The sequence below is a fragment of the Salmo trutta genome, chromosome 2 (assembly GCF_901001165.1).
Source record: "Salmo trutta chromosome 2, fSalTru1.1, whole genome shotgun sequence".
NCBI classification, from domain to species: domain Eukaryota; kingdom Metazoa; phylum Chordata; class Actinopteri; order Salmoniformes; family Salmonidae; genus Salmo; species Salmo trutta.
In genome coordinates this window covers 61,402,274-61,418,758 of record NC_042958.1, presented here as the reverse complement: position 1 = coordinate 61,418,758, position 16,485 = coordinate 61,402,274, and the positions used below count along the sequence as shown (strand labels likewise).

Here is a 16,485-nt window from a genome sequence, read left to right as displayed (position 1 = left end):
TGGGGGGGGGGGGGGGTACTGTCACGTCCTGACCCTAGTAAGATGTCATTTTCTATAGTAGTGTAGGTCAGGGGGTGTTTTGGGTTTTTCTATGTTTTCTATTTCTATGTTTTAGTTCTAGTTTTTCTATTTCTATGTTGGGGTTGTTTGGGTTGATCTCCAATTGGAGGCAGCTGATCCTCGTTGCCTCTGATTGGAGATCATATTTAAGTAGGGGTTTTTCTTCCTGGTTTTTGTGGGTAGTTGTTTTCTGTTTAGTGTATGTCACCTGACGGAACTGTTGTCGGTCGTTTTGTTGTTTTGTTAAAGTGTATTCATTAAAAAGTAAATATGAGCACTATACACGCTGCACCTTGGTCCCCTTTAGACGACCCGCGTTACAATCACATATTTGTTGGACATTGGTCTAGTAATGATACCAGGATAATTTTACATATTTATGGAAAAGAGAGACCAGTCATATAATATAATATGGGAGTGAATTGTTAGACTCGGTGGCGAGATACATTTTGCTGTGTCTAAGGGTAGCACATGCTAAATTAAGCGCACATAAACATTGAGGTAGATTAAAACAAACTATTAATGATTTGAGGGAGTACAGTGGACTTATCATGATTATCAGGTTTTGTTTGTAGTTAAAACTATTGTGCCCAAAATTGATTTAGACTTTTGGGGTATCAGGTTGATTGTAGAGGTCTACACACTACATACAATTAAGTAATTTAGATTAAGAATGCATTGAGATACTGATCTGTATTATAATCGTGATTCAAAAAAGTTAATAGTAGCACTTTGGGATAATTATACTGGATGTTACTATAAATGTATATTCTGCCAATGTTGATGTGTGTTAAATTGAGGGTTTTTGACTTTGAGGGATAGGACCAATTTGAATCACTGAGCAATGTCATTCTAAATGTTGGTTGGATAATTAATTGGGTTTTTGATGATTTAGAAACTGAATGATTTTTAAAACTGAAGGATTGTTTTGAGTTTATGTTAATAACTATATGAGTGAAGCAATTAATGTATTAGGGATTGATTGTTTTGATTGCTGTTATGAACTAAAGATGTTGACACTATTCTCAGCATGCCATGGGTGAATGGAGGTGAACTCTGATCCGGAGAGTGAAACTGATCCTAATCTATTTGATCTATAGGCATTGCCTTATAAAAAGTGGAATCATGATGCTTGTCTTGGGTCAGGTTCATTAGGCACCAACGGAATACATTTTACGATCACACAACAAGATATGCTGATTTTAGTTTCTGGGATGGAAATAGTAATTTCCACCATGCTGATCCATTGGAGTGTGATAGGTAACTAAAGCTTATTTTATTAAACTCCATTGTTGCATGCACTGCACTATGCATTACGTATGTGCTTTTCACTCTCTATGAGATACAGCTTTGAATCTCATAAACTGTATGCATCTTTTGTTTTTCTTCATGGGTTCGTGCAGGTGACTGTGTATCATAACCTCCCCAGACAAATAGCTAGAATATGTATTGGAGATTGAAATGGGAGACAGTGCTAAGTTTCTTGTAAGGAGGCTGAGCCAGTGCTATAGCAGCCGGTCACGTGCAGTAACCCATGCAATGAGTTATTGCTTTTATGCTTCTTGGTTTATGTAGAATGTATGCATTTTCTACATGTGAATGAATGTCCTTGAATCTTGTAATTTTCTTTTAAATTGAGAGGATTTTCAAAAACGGGGGATTATGGTGGAAAATTGCAAGATTGTTATAATAGATTTCCGAATCTCCTGTCAGTGTTATCTCCCAGAGGCCCATCCTCAGTAGAACACACACACACACAATAATTATAAGAATACTCTATTCTGTTGCATAAAACAACAATTTGATGCAATAAAAGTATTATAACAAATAGTCTTCAACCAGGGATCACATGCACTGAACCCAGGGGTCTGCCAGGGTACTGCAGGTACCCACAAACATTTCATTGTAACTATAATGTAACTATAGTTTCATTATAGTTACATTTGTTACATGCTAAGATGAGGTCTATATAACCAGTGTTAAAGTGTGCAGGTCATCCATTATAACATGCAGCACAATCAAACCAAGAATATTGATACAATTGTCCCAGATACAGGAATGCAGTGGCTTCTGATGCACTGCCTGTCCCCCTATCTCCCCAACAATAGAGAGCAAGAGATGTTCTACTCTGGGTAACAAGAGTGTTGTGCCCTCACAATTAACCAATGTAGTACCTTGCCAAAATGTTACTGTACATTTGTTTTACTTAACTATCAGACAATTTGCATAATTAATGCTGCCTCTATGTGTAAGAATGTAACAGACATGGCAGACCAGTTGGAGGTTTGGAGCATGTTGGAGCCACAGAAAAGAGAGTAAGTTGCAGAAAACGTTAGTGTAGTTTATTTATAGTGAAACAATAAGCACTCATACAGTAGCTCTATAATCTTCTCTTGGTCTCCTTAATCTATGTGAATGAGTTGCTTTTAACACAGGTTATATAGACCTCATCTTAGCATTTCCCACTAAGATCTATTTGTCTTCATCCCATTCTCTCTCAACTGTCTCACAGAAGTGTCAGGTCAGTTGTTCTACTGCTTGAGTACTGGCACCTCTTATATTGGTGTTTATATTGGCTCCAAATATAAAGAGTATGAGTACTGGCTCCTATTTCAATCCACTTCAAGCACTAAGTGTGGCTGCTTTCTCACCCCACAACCACGTCTTCTCATCCAACCAATTATTCCTCCTGTCCCCCCTTGTTGTCTCTCTCTTTCTCCTCCTTGCTCTCTAATAACATGTATGTGTACGCTAAATATCAAAGTGGACATGCAGACCTCTTCTGAAAATAATTGAATTTCAGTGAGATCTTTAAAATTCTGCCTCAAGCCTTCTCCTCCAGCTGTCTGCTGAACTCCCTCTGCATCGTTATCATTGAGATCACGATGTTCCGCTGTAACTCAGGTAGAACCACCATCAGGATTCTCTCTGCTTCAACTATGGCCTCTTCTTCATAGTTCTCCCTCATCTCCTGCCTGTTTCTCTCTTCCCATTCTCTGAATTTCCTCTATTCTATCAGTTCCTCTCCATAGCTCCCTCTATAGCGCTCTTTTCCTCAAACAACATTATCTATTTTCCTTTTAAACGTCTTTGTTTTATGACAAAAACATTATTTCTGGTCATTTCTATGTATTCCTTCTATCTTTGATCCAAGGTCAATAATGCAGAGTTGCAAGTGCTGTCCACCAAGTTGCAACTCTTGGACTGCGCAACTCCTGATAATATTCTTGCTAGGCCTAGTTAGACAAACTTATGGTGTGGGCAATTTTATCCATCACACATGTATTTCTACTTGGCAAAACAACTGTGTCATGTTACAATATAATAGTAAAGTAAAAACATTTTTAAGCTCTGACCTAAATGAGTATGAGATGTTTGTAAAGGATAAATACAATATTACAGTCATGTTGATGAAGTGAGGAACTGTTATTTTATAAATGATAATAAAAAGCAATACTGAAACAAATGCCTTTCCATGGAGTCCATTATTATGTCATAGTAGCCAATCATGTTATTCTTTGAGGAATATTCTGACTGGCACAGATTTCATACATATGGTTAGATACCAAAGCAAGGGTTCATGTTTTGTTTTTTAGGGGGGTGGAAGATCATATTTCATAGCTTGGATTCCTGATCGAGCGATGGATTGGCGGGGTTTGGGAGCCTCAGCTCTGTGGGCAAGCCCCGTCTCCAGACCCAGCAGTCTACGCAGCCGTGTGATCTCCTGCTTGTACCTGTAGAGAGGGACAATGCTCATCTAAACACCCTTTAGTCAGACTCTAGTAATCTATCCTTAAATCCAGATGTCAGTACCCAGCCACTTTGTTAAGTAGTGCACTTAATGAACTCAGTAGCTATGGGAGAATATGTCAGGTACATCTATGAGATCTGAGTATCAAAACGGAATAGACAATACAGACATCAAGTCTCTATGAATTGCTATGTCCTTTTAGTAACTAGACAGCTCCAAAAATGGGTGCTGTTACCTGCCCAGGTGCTTGTCAACATACTCCTGCAGCTCTAACAGCTGCTCCTCGGCAACTGTAGCCCTGGTGATGAGCTGGGCACGCTCCTTCTCATGGCCCTCCTGTTTGGACAACAGGAATGTTTCCATTTCAACTTAACTCAGGTCATAGAAACAGATAATTCTGTTGTAGAGTTATTACAATTTGATTCTTAGAAGAGAAGTTAATATGGGAGGGTTAAGCAGTGGACTCATGTCTCTGATTTGTGCAAGTAGAGGGGTATGTTATTACCTGAGTAGAGTTGGTGATCTCCTGTAGCTGTTTCCTAATGTCAGTCCAGGCCTCTTCATATAGCTGCCCTGATTTTCCAGAACTGTACAAGGTTAGAGAATTATTGATGGTCTACTTCATTCATACATTTGATTATTATTTTATGTCATTTTGAAAGATATTACTAACTCCTGAAAGTTGACTGTTTGAATAGGTCTAGTGATGACAGCCACCTAAAAAAAGGTACAAATCAATGAATGATCAAGAGCCATTTCAAAATTTGACTGAGCAACAACAACAATTAAACAGCAACAACCCCCCCCCCATAAAATGCAACATGCAGCCTATATTTAGGAACGTGACAAAAGACAAAACACAGACAAAAACAACGAGTAAACACATAATAAACAAACAATAAATGCAGACAAAACACTGGATAACACAGACAAAACACAATAAACATGGTCTAGAACAGCGGTCCCCAACCTCCGGGCCGCGGACCGGTACTGGTCCGTGGGTAATTTGGTACCGGGCCGCAGAGAAAGAATAAATAACTTACATTATTTCCGTTTTATTTATTATCTGAGTCTGAACGATGTTTTATTTTGAAAAATGAACGTGGAGCACAGACACCTTCTTTTATACACAGAAATAAGATGGTTATCCCGAGGGAGATCGCTGGCCAGAGTGTTTGAATTACGAGAGCCGCTGCAGAGATTTCTCTCAGAAAAAAAGTTACCGCTGGCAGCACATTTCAGTGATGAGGAATGGGTCGCAAAACTCGCTTACTTGTGCGACATATTCAACCTGCTCAACAAACTCAATCGGTCACTTCAGGGGAAAATGACAACTGTCTTCAAGTTGGCAGATAAAGTAGCTGCATTTAAAGCCAAACTGGATTTGTGGGGACGGCGCGTGAACAGAGGTATATTTGACATGTTTCAAACATTCGCGGGGATTTTGGAAGAGACTGAGCCCGAGCCTTCATTGTCCCAGCTGGTGCACGATCACCTGTCTTTGCTTTTAAAAGAGTTTGAGCACTACTTCCCAACCACAAAAGACCCACAAACTGCCAAGGAATGGATCCGCGACCCATTTGTCAATAAACCAGGTGAATCCAGCATGTCTATGCAAGAAGATCAACTGCTGGAGATCGCAAATGACGGCGGCCTTAAAAGTATGTTTGAGACAACAACTCTGCCGGTGTTCTGGATTAAAGTCACGGCAGAATACCCTGAGATCGCCACAACAGCATTGAAAACCCTGTTGCCATTTCCGACATCCTATTTGTGTGAAGCGGGATTTTCTGCAGTGACAGCAACCAAAACAAAATTACGGAGTAGACCGGACATAAGACATAAGCAACACACTTCGGGTGTCATTGTCTCCCATTACCCCTAGATGGGACCGTGTCGTTGCAGAGAAACAAGCTCAGGGCTCCCACTGATTTAGCGTTATGGTGAGTTGTATTTTTCATGCACTTTATATTTGTATCTTATTTTTAAGGCATGTTTAAACGTTACCATAGCGACCAGAGAGTGTTAGGGGGCAGAGAGGATGTTACTCATGTTATGTTGTTGGTGCGATGTTACGAGGACGCTGCTAATAAAGTTGCATACGAGTACACAGTGGATTCACGTTTATTATTATATTTAAAAAATACCACCGTTTTTATGCCGGTCTTATCATTTTATTTTGTGTATTTAGCTGCCACACCTTAATAGGCTGGCATTAAACCGGTCCGTGGCCCAAAAAAGGTTGGGGACCGCTGGTCTAGAATACTCAGTCTAAAATCCGTCTTGTCTGTATAACTACAGGCTTCTGAGCCTCTCGGAGCTGGCCCTCCAGCCTGGCCTTGTCCTGGCGTAGGAGCTGGAGCTCCCTTTCTGTCTCTCCCCTCAGCTCACTGGGCTCCAGGCTGAAGTGGGCCTCAGGGGGGCCAGGGTCCAAGCCACTCTCTGGCTGGGACAGGACCTGTTCCCTCTGCACCCTGACACACATACAGAGGAAAGAGTGCTGGCTGAAGGTGTTTGGAATTGTGAAGTTATAGTCATTTGTTGGCTATTAGTTTCTAGATTGCGGAAGTGGGACCAGTTTATGAAGAGTGATAGTGTGAAAAAATGATAGAGGAGATAGATAGTCAAGGGAAAGACAAGGTAATAGAGAATGGAGTGGCTGTCTGACCGGATTTTCTGGACGCCTCCGATAGCTAAACAACCATACCTTCTGCGCATGTGCTAGTTCGGCTGCCAAGAGGTGAAACAGGCTACTCTGGCGAATTGCAATGATGTGCTGTATATCAAATTGTTTGGTGTTGCATGATCATTGAGAAGCGAATTAACAGGTATTTTGCCCCAATGCAATGTGTAGACAGAGCTGGGCTACATGTTGCATGTGATGTTGTCATATAGGCTAAATGTGTTTGGTTTCACATTTAGGATAAGGATATTGCAAAACATTATGTCTGCATCCAGCTTATGCTTGTGCTACTGCAATATTCTTAGTTAAGATGATGCTTTTTTATTATCACTGGTGGATGTGTTGTCTCACAACTTTACCCATACACTCTGTCCACAAGCATTCTGTTGAACGCAGAATGAGGGAGAGATCATTTTGTTGTTTTGGAAAGTTTTGAAAGTCTATTGAAAAAGTTACTAGCTATCTACCTTTTGAGTTTGGTGGCCGCAAAGCAGTTGGCATCAGTTGCTGGGACCACTACTATCTATCTGTCCAGATATCCTGCCGACCAACACCGGGTCTGAGGAGCTGCTTGGCGTAGCAGCTAATCTAGTTGCTAGCTAGATGCCTATCAGGCTAGCAGAGTTTTCTTGAGGGCTTGAACGCAGCCCGGCTGGGACCTCTGATTGTCCCGGGCTGGTGGCTGTCTGGATCCCTGCTGTTTGTTGTTGTTGTTTCCTATCTTCCCTGCAACCTGCCCTGTCTGGAACTGCGAGGAATAACAACGAAACCTACGTTGCTACATTGACAAAGACCAAAGCCTGCGGGAGTACCATTGAGGACACTAAAGCTGTACTGGATACCCATTGGATGCAGTGATCACAATATAGTGGCTATATCCAGGAAAGCCAAAGCGCCAAAAGCTTGGCCTAAAATAGTGAATAAGAAACCAAACAAAATATTTATGTAGAATATGTAAAAAATATTTGTTAGTCTGTGATTAATAAAGAGCACCAGACACTGCACTTGATGAATTTGTGAAATTACTTCTTCCAATTATTGATAAACATGCACCTGTAAGAAACTGACTGTTAGAACTGTTAATGCTCCATGGCTTGATGAAAATCTGTATGGTTGAAAGATGGAGCAAAAGGAGTGGCAAATAAGTCTGTATGCAGATCTGACTTACTGCAATTTGAAAAATGATGTGACCAAACTCAACAAAAAGAAGAAGAAAATGTATTATGAAGCCAAGATCAATGATATAAAGAATGATGGAGAAAAAAAACATGAGTACTTTAAATGAAATTATGGTCAGAAAGACAAATTCAATTCCATCTTTCATCGAATCAGATGGCTTATTCATCACAAAACCATTTGATGTTGCCAATTATTTTAATGATTACTTCATTGGCAAAGTGGGAAAACTTAGGCAGGAAATGCCAACAATGAAGTTAGTTACTTTAAGGAGCAGTTCTCTCTCTGAGGGTCTAACCCCAAGAAGTTCTAGAAAACAGTTAAAGACCTGGAGAATAAACCCTCCTCCTCACAGATGCCCATGTCCCTTAATGTGGTTGTTACTGACAAGAAGCACATGGCTAAGCTCTTTAAATCACCACTTCATTAAGTCAAGATTCCTATTTGACTCAGCCATGCCTCCTTGCCCGTCCAACATTTCCTCATCTCCCACACCTTCTAATGCGACTAGCCCCGATGCTCCTCCCTCTTTTTCCCCTGCCCCACAACAAAGTTTCTCCCTGCAGGCGGACACTGAGTCCGGGGTGCTAAAGGAGCTACTTAAACTTGACCCCAAAAAAACATCTGAGTCAGATGGTTTAGACCCTTTCTTCTTTAAGGTTGCTTCCACTATAAATCGCCAAGCCTGTCTCTCCTCTCTGGGGAGGTTCCCATTGCTTGGAAGGTAGCCACGGTTAGTCCTTTATTTAAAGGGGGAGATCAAGCTGATCCTAACTGTTATAGGCCTATTTCTATTTTGCCCTGTTTATCAAAAGTGTTGGAAAAACTTGTCAATCAACTGACTGGCTTTCTTGATGTCTATAGTATTCTCTCTGGTATGCAATCTGGTTTCCGCTCAGGTTATGGATGTGTCACTGCAATCTTAAAGGTTCCTCAATGATGTCACTATTGCTCTTGATTCTAAGCAATGTTGTGCTGCTATTTTTATTTACTTGGCCAAAGCTTTTGATACGGTAGACCATTTCATTCTTGTGGGCTGGCTAAGGAGTAGTGGTGTTTCTGAGGGATCTTTGGCCTGGTTTGCTAACTACCTCTCTCAAAGAGTGCAGTGTATAAAGTCAGAAAATCTGCTGTCTCAGCCACTGCCTGTCACCAAGGGTGTACCCCAAGGCTCGATCCTAGGCCCCACACTCTTCTCAATTTACATCAACAACATAGCTCAGGCAGTAGGAAGCTCTCTCATCCATTTATATGCAGATGGTACAGTCTTATACTCAACTGGCCCCTCCCCGGTTTTGTGTTAAACGCTCTACAACAAAGCTTTCTTAGTATCCAACAAGCTTTCTCTGCCCTTGACCTTGTTCTGAACACCTCCAAAACAAAGGTCATGGTTTGGTAAGAAGAATGCCCCTCTCCCCACAGGTGTGATTACGACCTCTGAGGGTTTAGAGCTTGAGGTAGACACCGCATACAAGTACTTGGGAGTATGGCTAGACGGCGCACTGTCCTTTCAGCACATATCAAAGCTGCAGGCTAAAGTAAAATCTAGACTTGGTTTCCTCTATAATCGCTCCTCTTTCACCCCAGTTGCCAAACTAACCCTAATTCAGATGACCATCCTACCCATGCTAGATTATGGAGATGTAATTTATAGATAGGCAAGTAAGGGTGCTCTCGAGCTACTAGATATTCTTTACCATTCGGCTATCAGATTTGCCACCAATGCTCCTTATAGGACACATCACTATACTCCTCTGTAAACTGGTCATCTCTGTATAGCCTGTGCAAGACCCACTGGTTGTTGCTTATTTATAAAACCCTCTTAGGCCTCACTCCTCCCTATCAGAGAAATCTACTGCAGCCCGTATCCTCCACATACAACACCTATTCTGCCAGTCACATTCTGTTAAAGGTCCCCAAAGCACACACATCCCTGGATCGCTCGCCTTTTCAGTTTGCTGCAGCTAGCGACTGGAATGAGCTGCAACAAACACTCAAACTGGACAGTTTTATCTCAATCTCTTCATTCAAAGACTCAATCATGGACACTCTTACTGACAATTGTGGCTGCTTTGCTTGATGTATTGTTGTCTCTACCTTCTTGCCCTTTGTGCTATTGTCTGTGCCCAACAATGATTGTACCCTGTTTTGTTCTGCTACCATGTTGTGCTGCTACCATGTTGTTGTCATGTTGTGTTGCTACCATGCTGTGTTGTCATGTGTTGCTGCCATGCTGTGTTGTCGTCTTAGGTCTCTCTTTATGTAGTGTTGTCTCTCTTGTCATGATGTGTGTTTTGTCCTATATTTTTATTTTTATTCCCAGACCCCATCCCCGCAGGAGGCTTTTTGTTAGGCCGTCATTGTAAAACATGATTTGTTCTTAACTGACTTGCCTAGTTAAATAAAGGTTAAATTAAAAAATTACAAACCTCCTGGCATTGACAACTTAGATGGAAAGCTACTGATGATGGTAGCTGACTCTATAGCCACTCCTATCTGTCACATCTTTAATCTGATCCTAGAGGAAAGTCTTTGTCCTCAGGCCTGGAGGGAAGGCAAAGTCATTCTGCTACCCAAGAGTGGTAAAGCAGCCTTTACTGATTCTAACAGCAGACCTATCAGCTTGCTGCCAGCTCTTAGCAAACTGTTGGAAAAAATGGTGTTTGACCAAATACAATGCTAAATACAATGCTATTTCTCTGTAAATTAACAGACTTTCAGCATGCTTATAGAGAAAGGCACTCAACATGTACTGACTGCACTGACACAAATTACTGATTGTTTAAAAGAAATTGATAATAAGAAGATTGTGGTAGCTGTACTGTTAGATTTCAGTGCAGCCTTTGATATTATTGACCATTATCCTGTTGTTGAGAAAACATACATTTTCTGGCTTTTCAACCTCTGACATATCATGGATTCAGATCTATCTAACATAACTCAGAGGGTTTTCTTTAATGGAAGCTTCTCCAATGTCAAACATTTAACCTCTTACATCTACACGTTCCGCTAGCGGAACGATTGCTCCAATATCCAATGATGGGCGGGGCGCGAAATTCAAACTCCTCTAAATTCGAAAACTTCCATTTTTCAAACATATGACTATTTTACAGCTATTTAAAGACAAGACTCTCCTTTATCTAACCAAACTGTCCGATTTCAAAAAGGCTTTACAGCGAAAGCAAAACATTAGAATATGTCAGCAGAGTACCCAGCCAGAAATATTCAGACACCCATTTTTCAAGCTAGCATATCATGTCACATAAACCCAAACCATAGCTAAATGCAGCACTAACCTTTGATGATCTTCATCAGATGACACACCTAGGACATTATGTTATACAATACATGCATGTCTGTTCAATCAAGTTCATATTTATATCAAAAACCAGCTTTTTACATTAGCATGTGACGTTCAGAACTAGCATTCCCACCGAACACTTCCGGTGATTTTACTAAATTACTCACGATAAACGTTCACAAAAAGCATAACAATTATTTTAAGAATTATAGATACAGAACTCCTCTATGCACTCGATATGTCCGATTTTAAAATAGCTTTTCGGATGAAGCACATTTTGCAATAATCTAAGTACATAGCCCGGCGTTACAGGGCTAGCTATTTAGACACCCTGCAAGTTTAGCCTTCACCAAAATCACATTTCCTATAAGAAAAATGTTCTTACCTTGCTTGTTCTTCATCAGAATACACTGCCAGGACTTCTACTTCAATAACAAATGTAGGTTTGGTCCCAAATAATCCATCGTTATATCCAAACAGCGACGTTTTGTTCGTGCTTTCTAGACACTATCCCAACGCTAAATCTCGGCCACGAGCATGACGCAAAATATGACAAAAAATTTCTAAATATTCCATTACCGTACTTCGAAGCATGTCAACCACTGTTTAAAACCAATATTTATGCAATTTATCTCGTAGAGAAGCGATAATATTCCGACCGGGAATCTGCCTGTCTGTAAACTGAGGAAAAAACCGAAAGCCGGGGGCGGGGCGTGTCACGCGCCTAAGGCTTAGTCCATTGACTGACCACTCAGCTTTTGCTCTCGTGTGCTTCAGCCAGGGCTTTGAATTACGTCATTCCTGTTTTTCCCGGGCTATGAGAGGCCATTGTTGACGTGCGAAGTGTCACGTAAGAGCAGAGATCCTTTGTAAACGACAGAGATAATAAAGAAGGGCAAGAAATGTTCAGACAGGGTACTTCCTGAACAGAAGCATCTCAGGTTTTTGCCTGCCATAGGAGTTCTGTTATACTCACAGACACCATTCAAACAGTTTCAGAAACTTTGGAGTGTTTTCTCTCCAAAGCTAATAATTATATGCATATTCCAGTTTCTGGGCAGGACTAATAATCAGATTAAATCGGGTACGTTTTTTATCCAGCCGTGAAATTACTGCCCCCTAGATGTAAGAGGTTAAAGTGTGGTGTACCACAGGGCAGCTCTCTAGGCCCTTTATTCTTTTCTATTTTTACCCATAGAGCCCCACAGTGGAGGTGTCATAATACCCATAAAACCTAGCTGTCAAACAGGGAAATGGTTCCAATAATTTTTTTCACATAAGTTTTTCCCATAAGGGAATTAAAAAACACAAAAAATAAGGGCTGTGTTTTGTGTAGGCTTTCCCTCGCATGACGTTTGGATAACCATGTAAATCTCTCTCGGACGAGGTGACTTTTAATAATATATTCGTCTGAATCTGGTAATGAATGGTGTGGCTGTTGAACAAGTTGAGGAGACTAAATTACTTGGTGTTACCTTAGATTGTAAACTGTCATGGTCAAAACAACAACGCCTCTCCCCCATGTGACCTACTTGTTGTGTGTATGTACTGACGTATGTGTAACTGATAGATACACACACAGACACACACACACAGTACATGTTAAAATGTATGTAAATTGTAAAGTCTTTTGTCTGTAACGTATTTTCCGTTATGTGTCGGACCCCAGTAAGACTAGCTGTCACCATTGGCGTCGGCTAATGGGGATCCTAATAAATCAAATCAAACAACAGACAGAGAAGGTTGTAGCTACACACGCAAAAAAACAATTTTGGGGGGGGATGCTCGTTCAAATCGCCGCAGGGCTTTGTTTCAGCTTTTTAGAAATGTGTGCATTAAAAAAAACATGCACAGAACGTGATAGGGTTGTTTAGCTCTGGGGAAGAGGCGTCCTGGGGGGCGGGAGTGGAACAGGGTGGTTAGATCCGGTCACGCAGCCTTGGCCAATAGAGAACGACTACGGAGAGATGGGTTGGGGGTCAAGTTTCCTAATAACACACACAAACCTAACCAAGGATGACAGGACCATCCATGTGGTATACACATTGAGTAAATCACAGAAATACAACATGGAGGGCATGAGAGGGGCTAACCTGTATGCGATAAGCAGGGATTGGTGGCTCTTAGTGAGCCTCTGCAGTCTCTTCTTGTAGGAGCGTGCGGCAGAGGCTAGCTGCTCCTCTCTAGCCCTGTAGGAGGAGCGCACCTCTTGGAGCATGCTGTCCACGAAGCCCCTCATCTTCACCCTCTCTGGGGGGCCCTTCACCCCCCTCCCCTCCGCCAGACCATCCACATACTCCTGGAGACAAGAGGCAAAGACCAAAATAGATTCCACAGTATGGGTGGTGTGGGTTCACTTTGATAACTGTGGTGTGGTAGGAGTTGGGGACTAGTGGTAGTGGGTTAGGAAGGACGTGGGGTAGGAAAATGGGGATCTTTCTGTCTGTATATGTCTAGGCTGCGAATCCCGGCATCTGTTTGACTGTGCATGATGTATGTGTAGCCTACCTGTGTGCATGCATCTGTCTGAGTGTGTACTCACAGCTAGGTCCTGTAGGTAGCGCCCCAGTCTGGCACGGTACTCCTCATTCAGTTCCTTCACCTGCATTTGTAGCTTAGAGTTCTCTTCCTCCACCTCCTTCAGCTGGCTCTGAGAGCTCAACATGGCCTGAATAGGAACACACACACACAAAATAAATTCACATTTTTACAGGCCATCAAGTTGCAGATTCGGATTGATAGCAAATCCAAAGACAATTATGGTATAAAATGATCATTTGGGTAGACCAGACACATGTGATGCGCTCTTTCGTACCGCACTCTGTTCGGCTAGTTTCTGCTGGGTATCGCGGATGGCTCTCTTGTTCTCTTGTTGCTCCTTGCCCATCGCCACCCTGAAGACCCATCATAGGAGAAGTAAAAACATGTCAAAGACCACATACCAGATGAGACCACATCACAAAAAAGACTCCCAAATTGTAGCGTCGACCACAGTGAAACAGAAATCAAATCAAACAGAAGACCACAAAGCAGACGTGGGCTACAGTGGCTAACGTGAACAACCTGAGACAAGTTAGACCAGTTGATGACTGAAAAATGAAGGATAATGACAAGATGCCTTGTTTCCTCAATCACTACTGTTTATAGTAGCCAGAGAGGCTATTGCAGGTCCAGGGCTTTGATGTAAAGACATGTGAGACTAGACTAGTGTCTCTCTACTCACACTTTCTCCCCCAGTCTGTGCTGCTGCTCTTCATAGCTCTTCTTCATCTGCTCCAGCATGTCTTTGATCACATCCTGGTTCCCAAGCAGCTATGTCAAACATAGAAAAAAAGGATGTGAATATTGACTCGGGGGTGGAGCCAGGGTGGAGCCAGCGGGCTGCAAGATATCTCCTCACAATCACCACTCCCCTCACCTCTCCCTGCCATCTGCCACAATATATAGAGAGTTGGGCCAATGCGGTTTCTGTCAATGTTCCGAGAGTGCCACTTTCTCCTCCATAGCTGTTGCTAAGTGATCATTGACGCTTCTGTGTTGTGTTGTTAATTTTTGATAGTTTTCGAAACCTATGAAGATGTCCAGTGAAAGCAGATCTGTTGACACCACAACACAGTACAGACTTAGATACACATTATTCCAAATGCTAATCAATAAAAATGTCTGTTCAATTCGCTGCTCTGTTTCGCTTGTTTACAGCTGGTCATTTCAACATTTCGAGAATAAAGGCACTAACATGGCAGCTGTTTTAAAACCGGGCCAGACTCTCTATATATTATGGCTCTGTTGACTATTTATGATAAACTGATCAGATGTGAAACTGTTAGGCACTATTCCGTTTTCACTTACATAATAACATACTTGCACTCAGTTCCATAGCTATTAGGTTCAAAGTATTACTGACGTTCATACATGACTTGTTGTGTTCAGAGATATACTCACACTCTTCTCCATAGATGTACGTTCTTGGTCCAACATAGCCAGGTCCTCTGGCTGTGATAAGAGAAGAACAAGTTTGAGCAATGAGGAAGTTATATAGCCACATTGGTATTAGACCAGAAGTTATTAGATTATTTTTGTTGTGCCTTATAGGAAATGTATTTTGACAAATTTCTGTGAGTGGTAATTGTCATTGTGGAAATGAACCAAAGCTCCCTCTCACCATTATTCTATTGTGAGACATACGGCTGACCAGCGCCCGGACCCTGTCCAGCTCCTGAGCAGTCTGCCCATAGACACCACCCTCTGTAGAGGCCCTAACACGCTGCTGCTGTTCCTCTGTCTGCCTGAAGAGGGCATCACGAGCCTGGGCCAGCCCAAGCAGCTCAGCGCTCAGCTCATCATTCTGGACCACCTCCCTATCGTGGGCCTCAGTCAGAGCCAGGTAGTTCCTCTTCAGGGTCACATATTCCTCTGTGAGGTCACTTCCTGTCCTCTCTGCCACCTGTAGGCGGGCGGTGACAGACTGGAGCTCCCTGCAGAGCCTGTCCCTCTCCATCTCCAACTCCACCACCACCCCTTCCTGGGATAGGATCTGAGGAGGGAAGGGTGAGATACTAGAGTACTATCTGTGCATCAGGGTTGGGATCATTTCTAATAAGGTGAGAAATGACTATGTAGGGCCCAGGTGGGTAAAGTAGGGCCCAGAGGTCTGTAATGACTATGTAATACATTCATTTGAGCATTACCTTTATTTTCAGGTCAAAAATGTCCTTTTCATACTGCTCCCTCACTTTGTTGGTCTGTATATGTAGCTCGACAAGCTCCTTGGATATCTGATGGATAAAGGGATATAAAAGGCTAAATATTTCAGTTAACAAAAAGACAAGAGGTCTGTCTACATCCTACATAAGTGATTGATAGATATCCAAATACAATGTAGTCTCATATATCCTACCTTCAGTTTCTCCTCTTCGCTTGAGACCAGTTTGGAAGAGAAGTCAGTCTTGGAGCCTGCAAGATAGCCCAACCTGCTCTCAAGGTAGCCCAGTTTGGTAAAGTGGCTTTCATTTTTGTCACGGAGCTGGACCTACATTGGTTGTGTATATATATATATATATTTTATTTTTTAAAACAATGAAGACTTTGTTTTATACATTTTTCAGGAACACAAGCCATAGGCCTACTGAAGATATTAAAGCTTGATGCAACTATAAGGGTAACCTTGAAGGTTCATGTTTAAAGTTTGACCAAAATAGGCCAGTTTAAAATTATTGTCAAAGTAAATAACTTACATTTTCATCTGTCAAACAACGAATTTTGTCCTGTAGTTCATTTAAAGACGAACGGTTGTCCCTTAAGTCCATGTTTCTAATGCCAAACAAAGTAATTATCCCAAGTTCCAGAATTAGGAGAAACTTTCTTGTATCTACAACATTGATTGTTGCTATGGACCCTAAACTTGCCCCTGGCCAAAATAGACAAAATGAAAAACTGTTTTTCGACTAATAGGAGCTATATTTATCAAATGTAATGGATCGTATGTATTTGTTAATGTTTTAGATTTTTTAATTT

General features: G+C 41.7%; 1 protein-coding gene across 1 annotated transcript; it reads right to left on the bottom strand.

Moving 5' to 3' along the window:
• Window positions 1–2,380: 2,380 nt before the first annotated feature.
• ccdc78 (coiled-coil domain containing 78) lies at window positions 2,381–16,475 on the bottom strand. The gene is made up of 14 exons (XM_029709922.1): window positions 16,206–16,475; window positions 15,869–16,000; window positions 15,660–15,746; window positions 15,134–15,505; window positions 14,914–14,964; window positions 14,195–14,283; window positions 13,787–13,865; window positions 13,514–13,639; window positions 13,065–13,270; window positions 6,111–6,285; window positions 4,485–4,528; window positions 4,317–4,398; window positions 4,047–4,147; window positions 2,381–3,794 (listed from the first exon to the last, which is right to left on the bottom strand). Exons 1-14 carry the CDS (start codon window positions 16,275–16,277, stop codon window positions 3,653–3,655), a joined length of 1,758 nt encoding a protein of 585 aa, XP_029565782.1. The 5' UTR covers window positions 16,278–16,475; the 3' UTR covers window positions 2,381–3,652.
• Window positions 16,476–16,485: the final 10 nt, after the last annotated feature.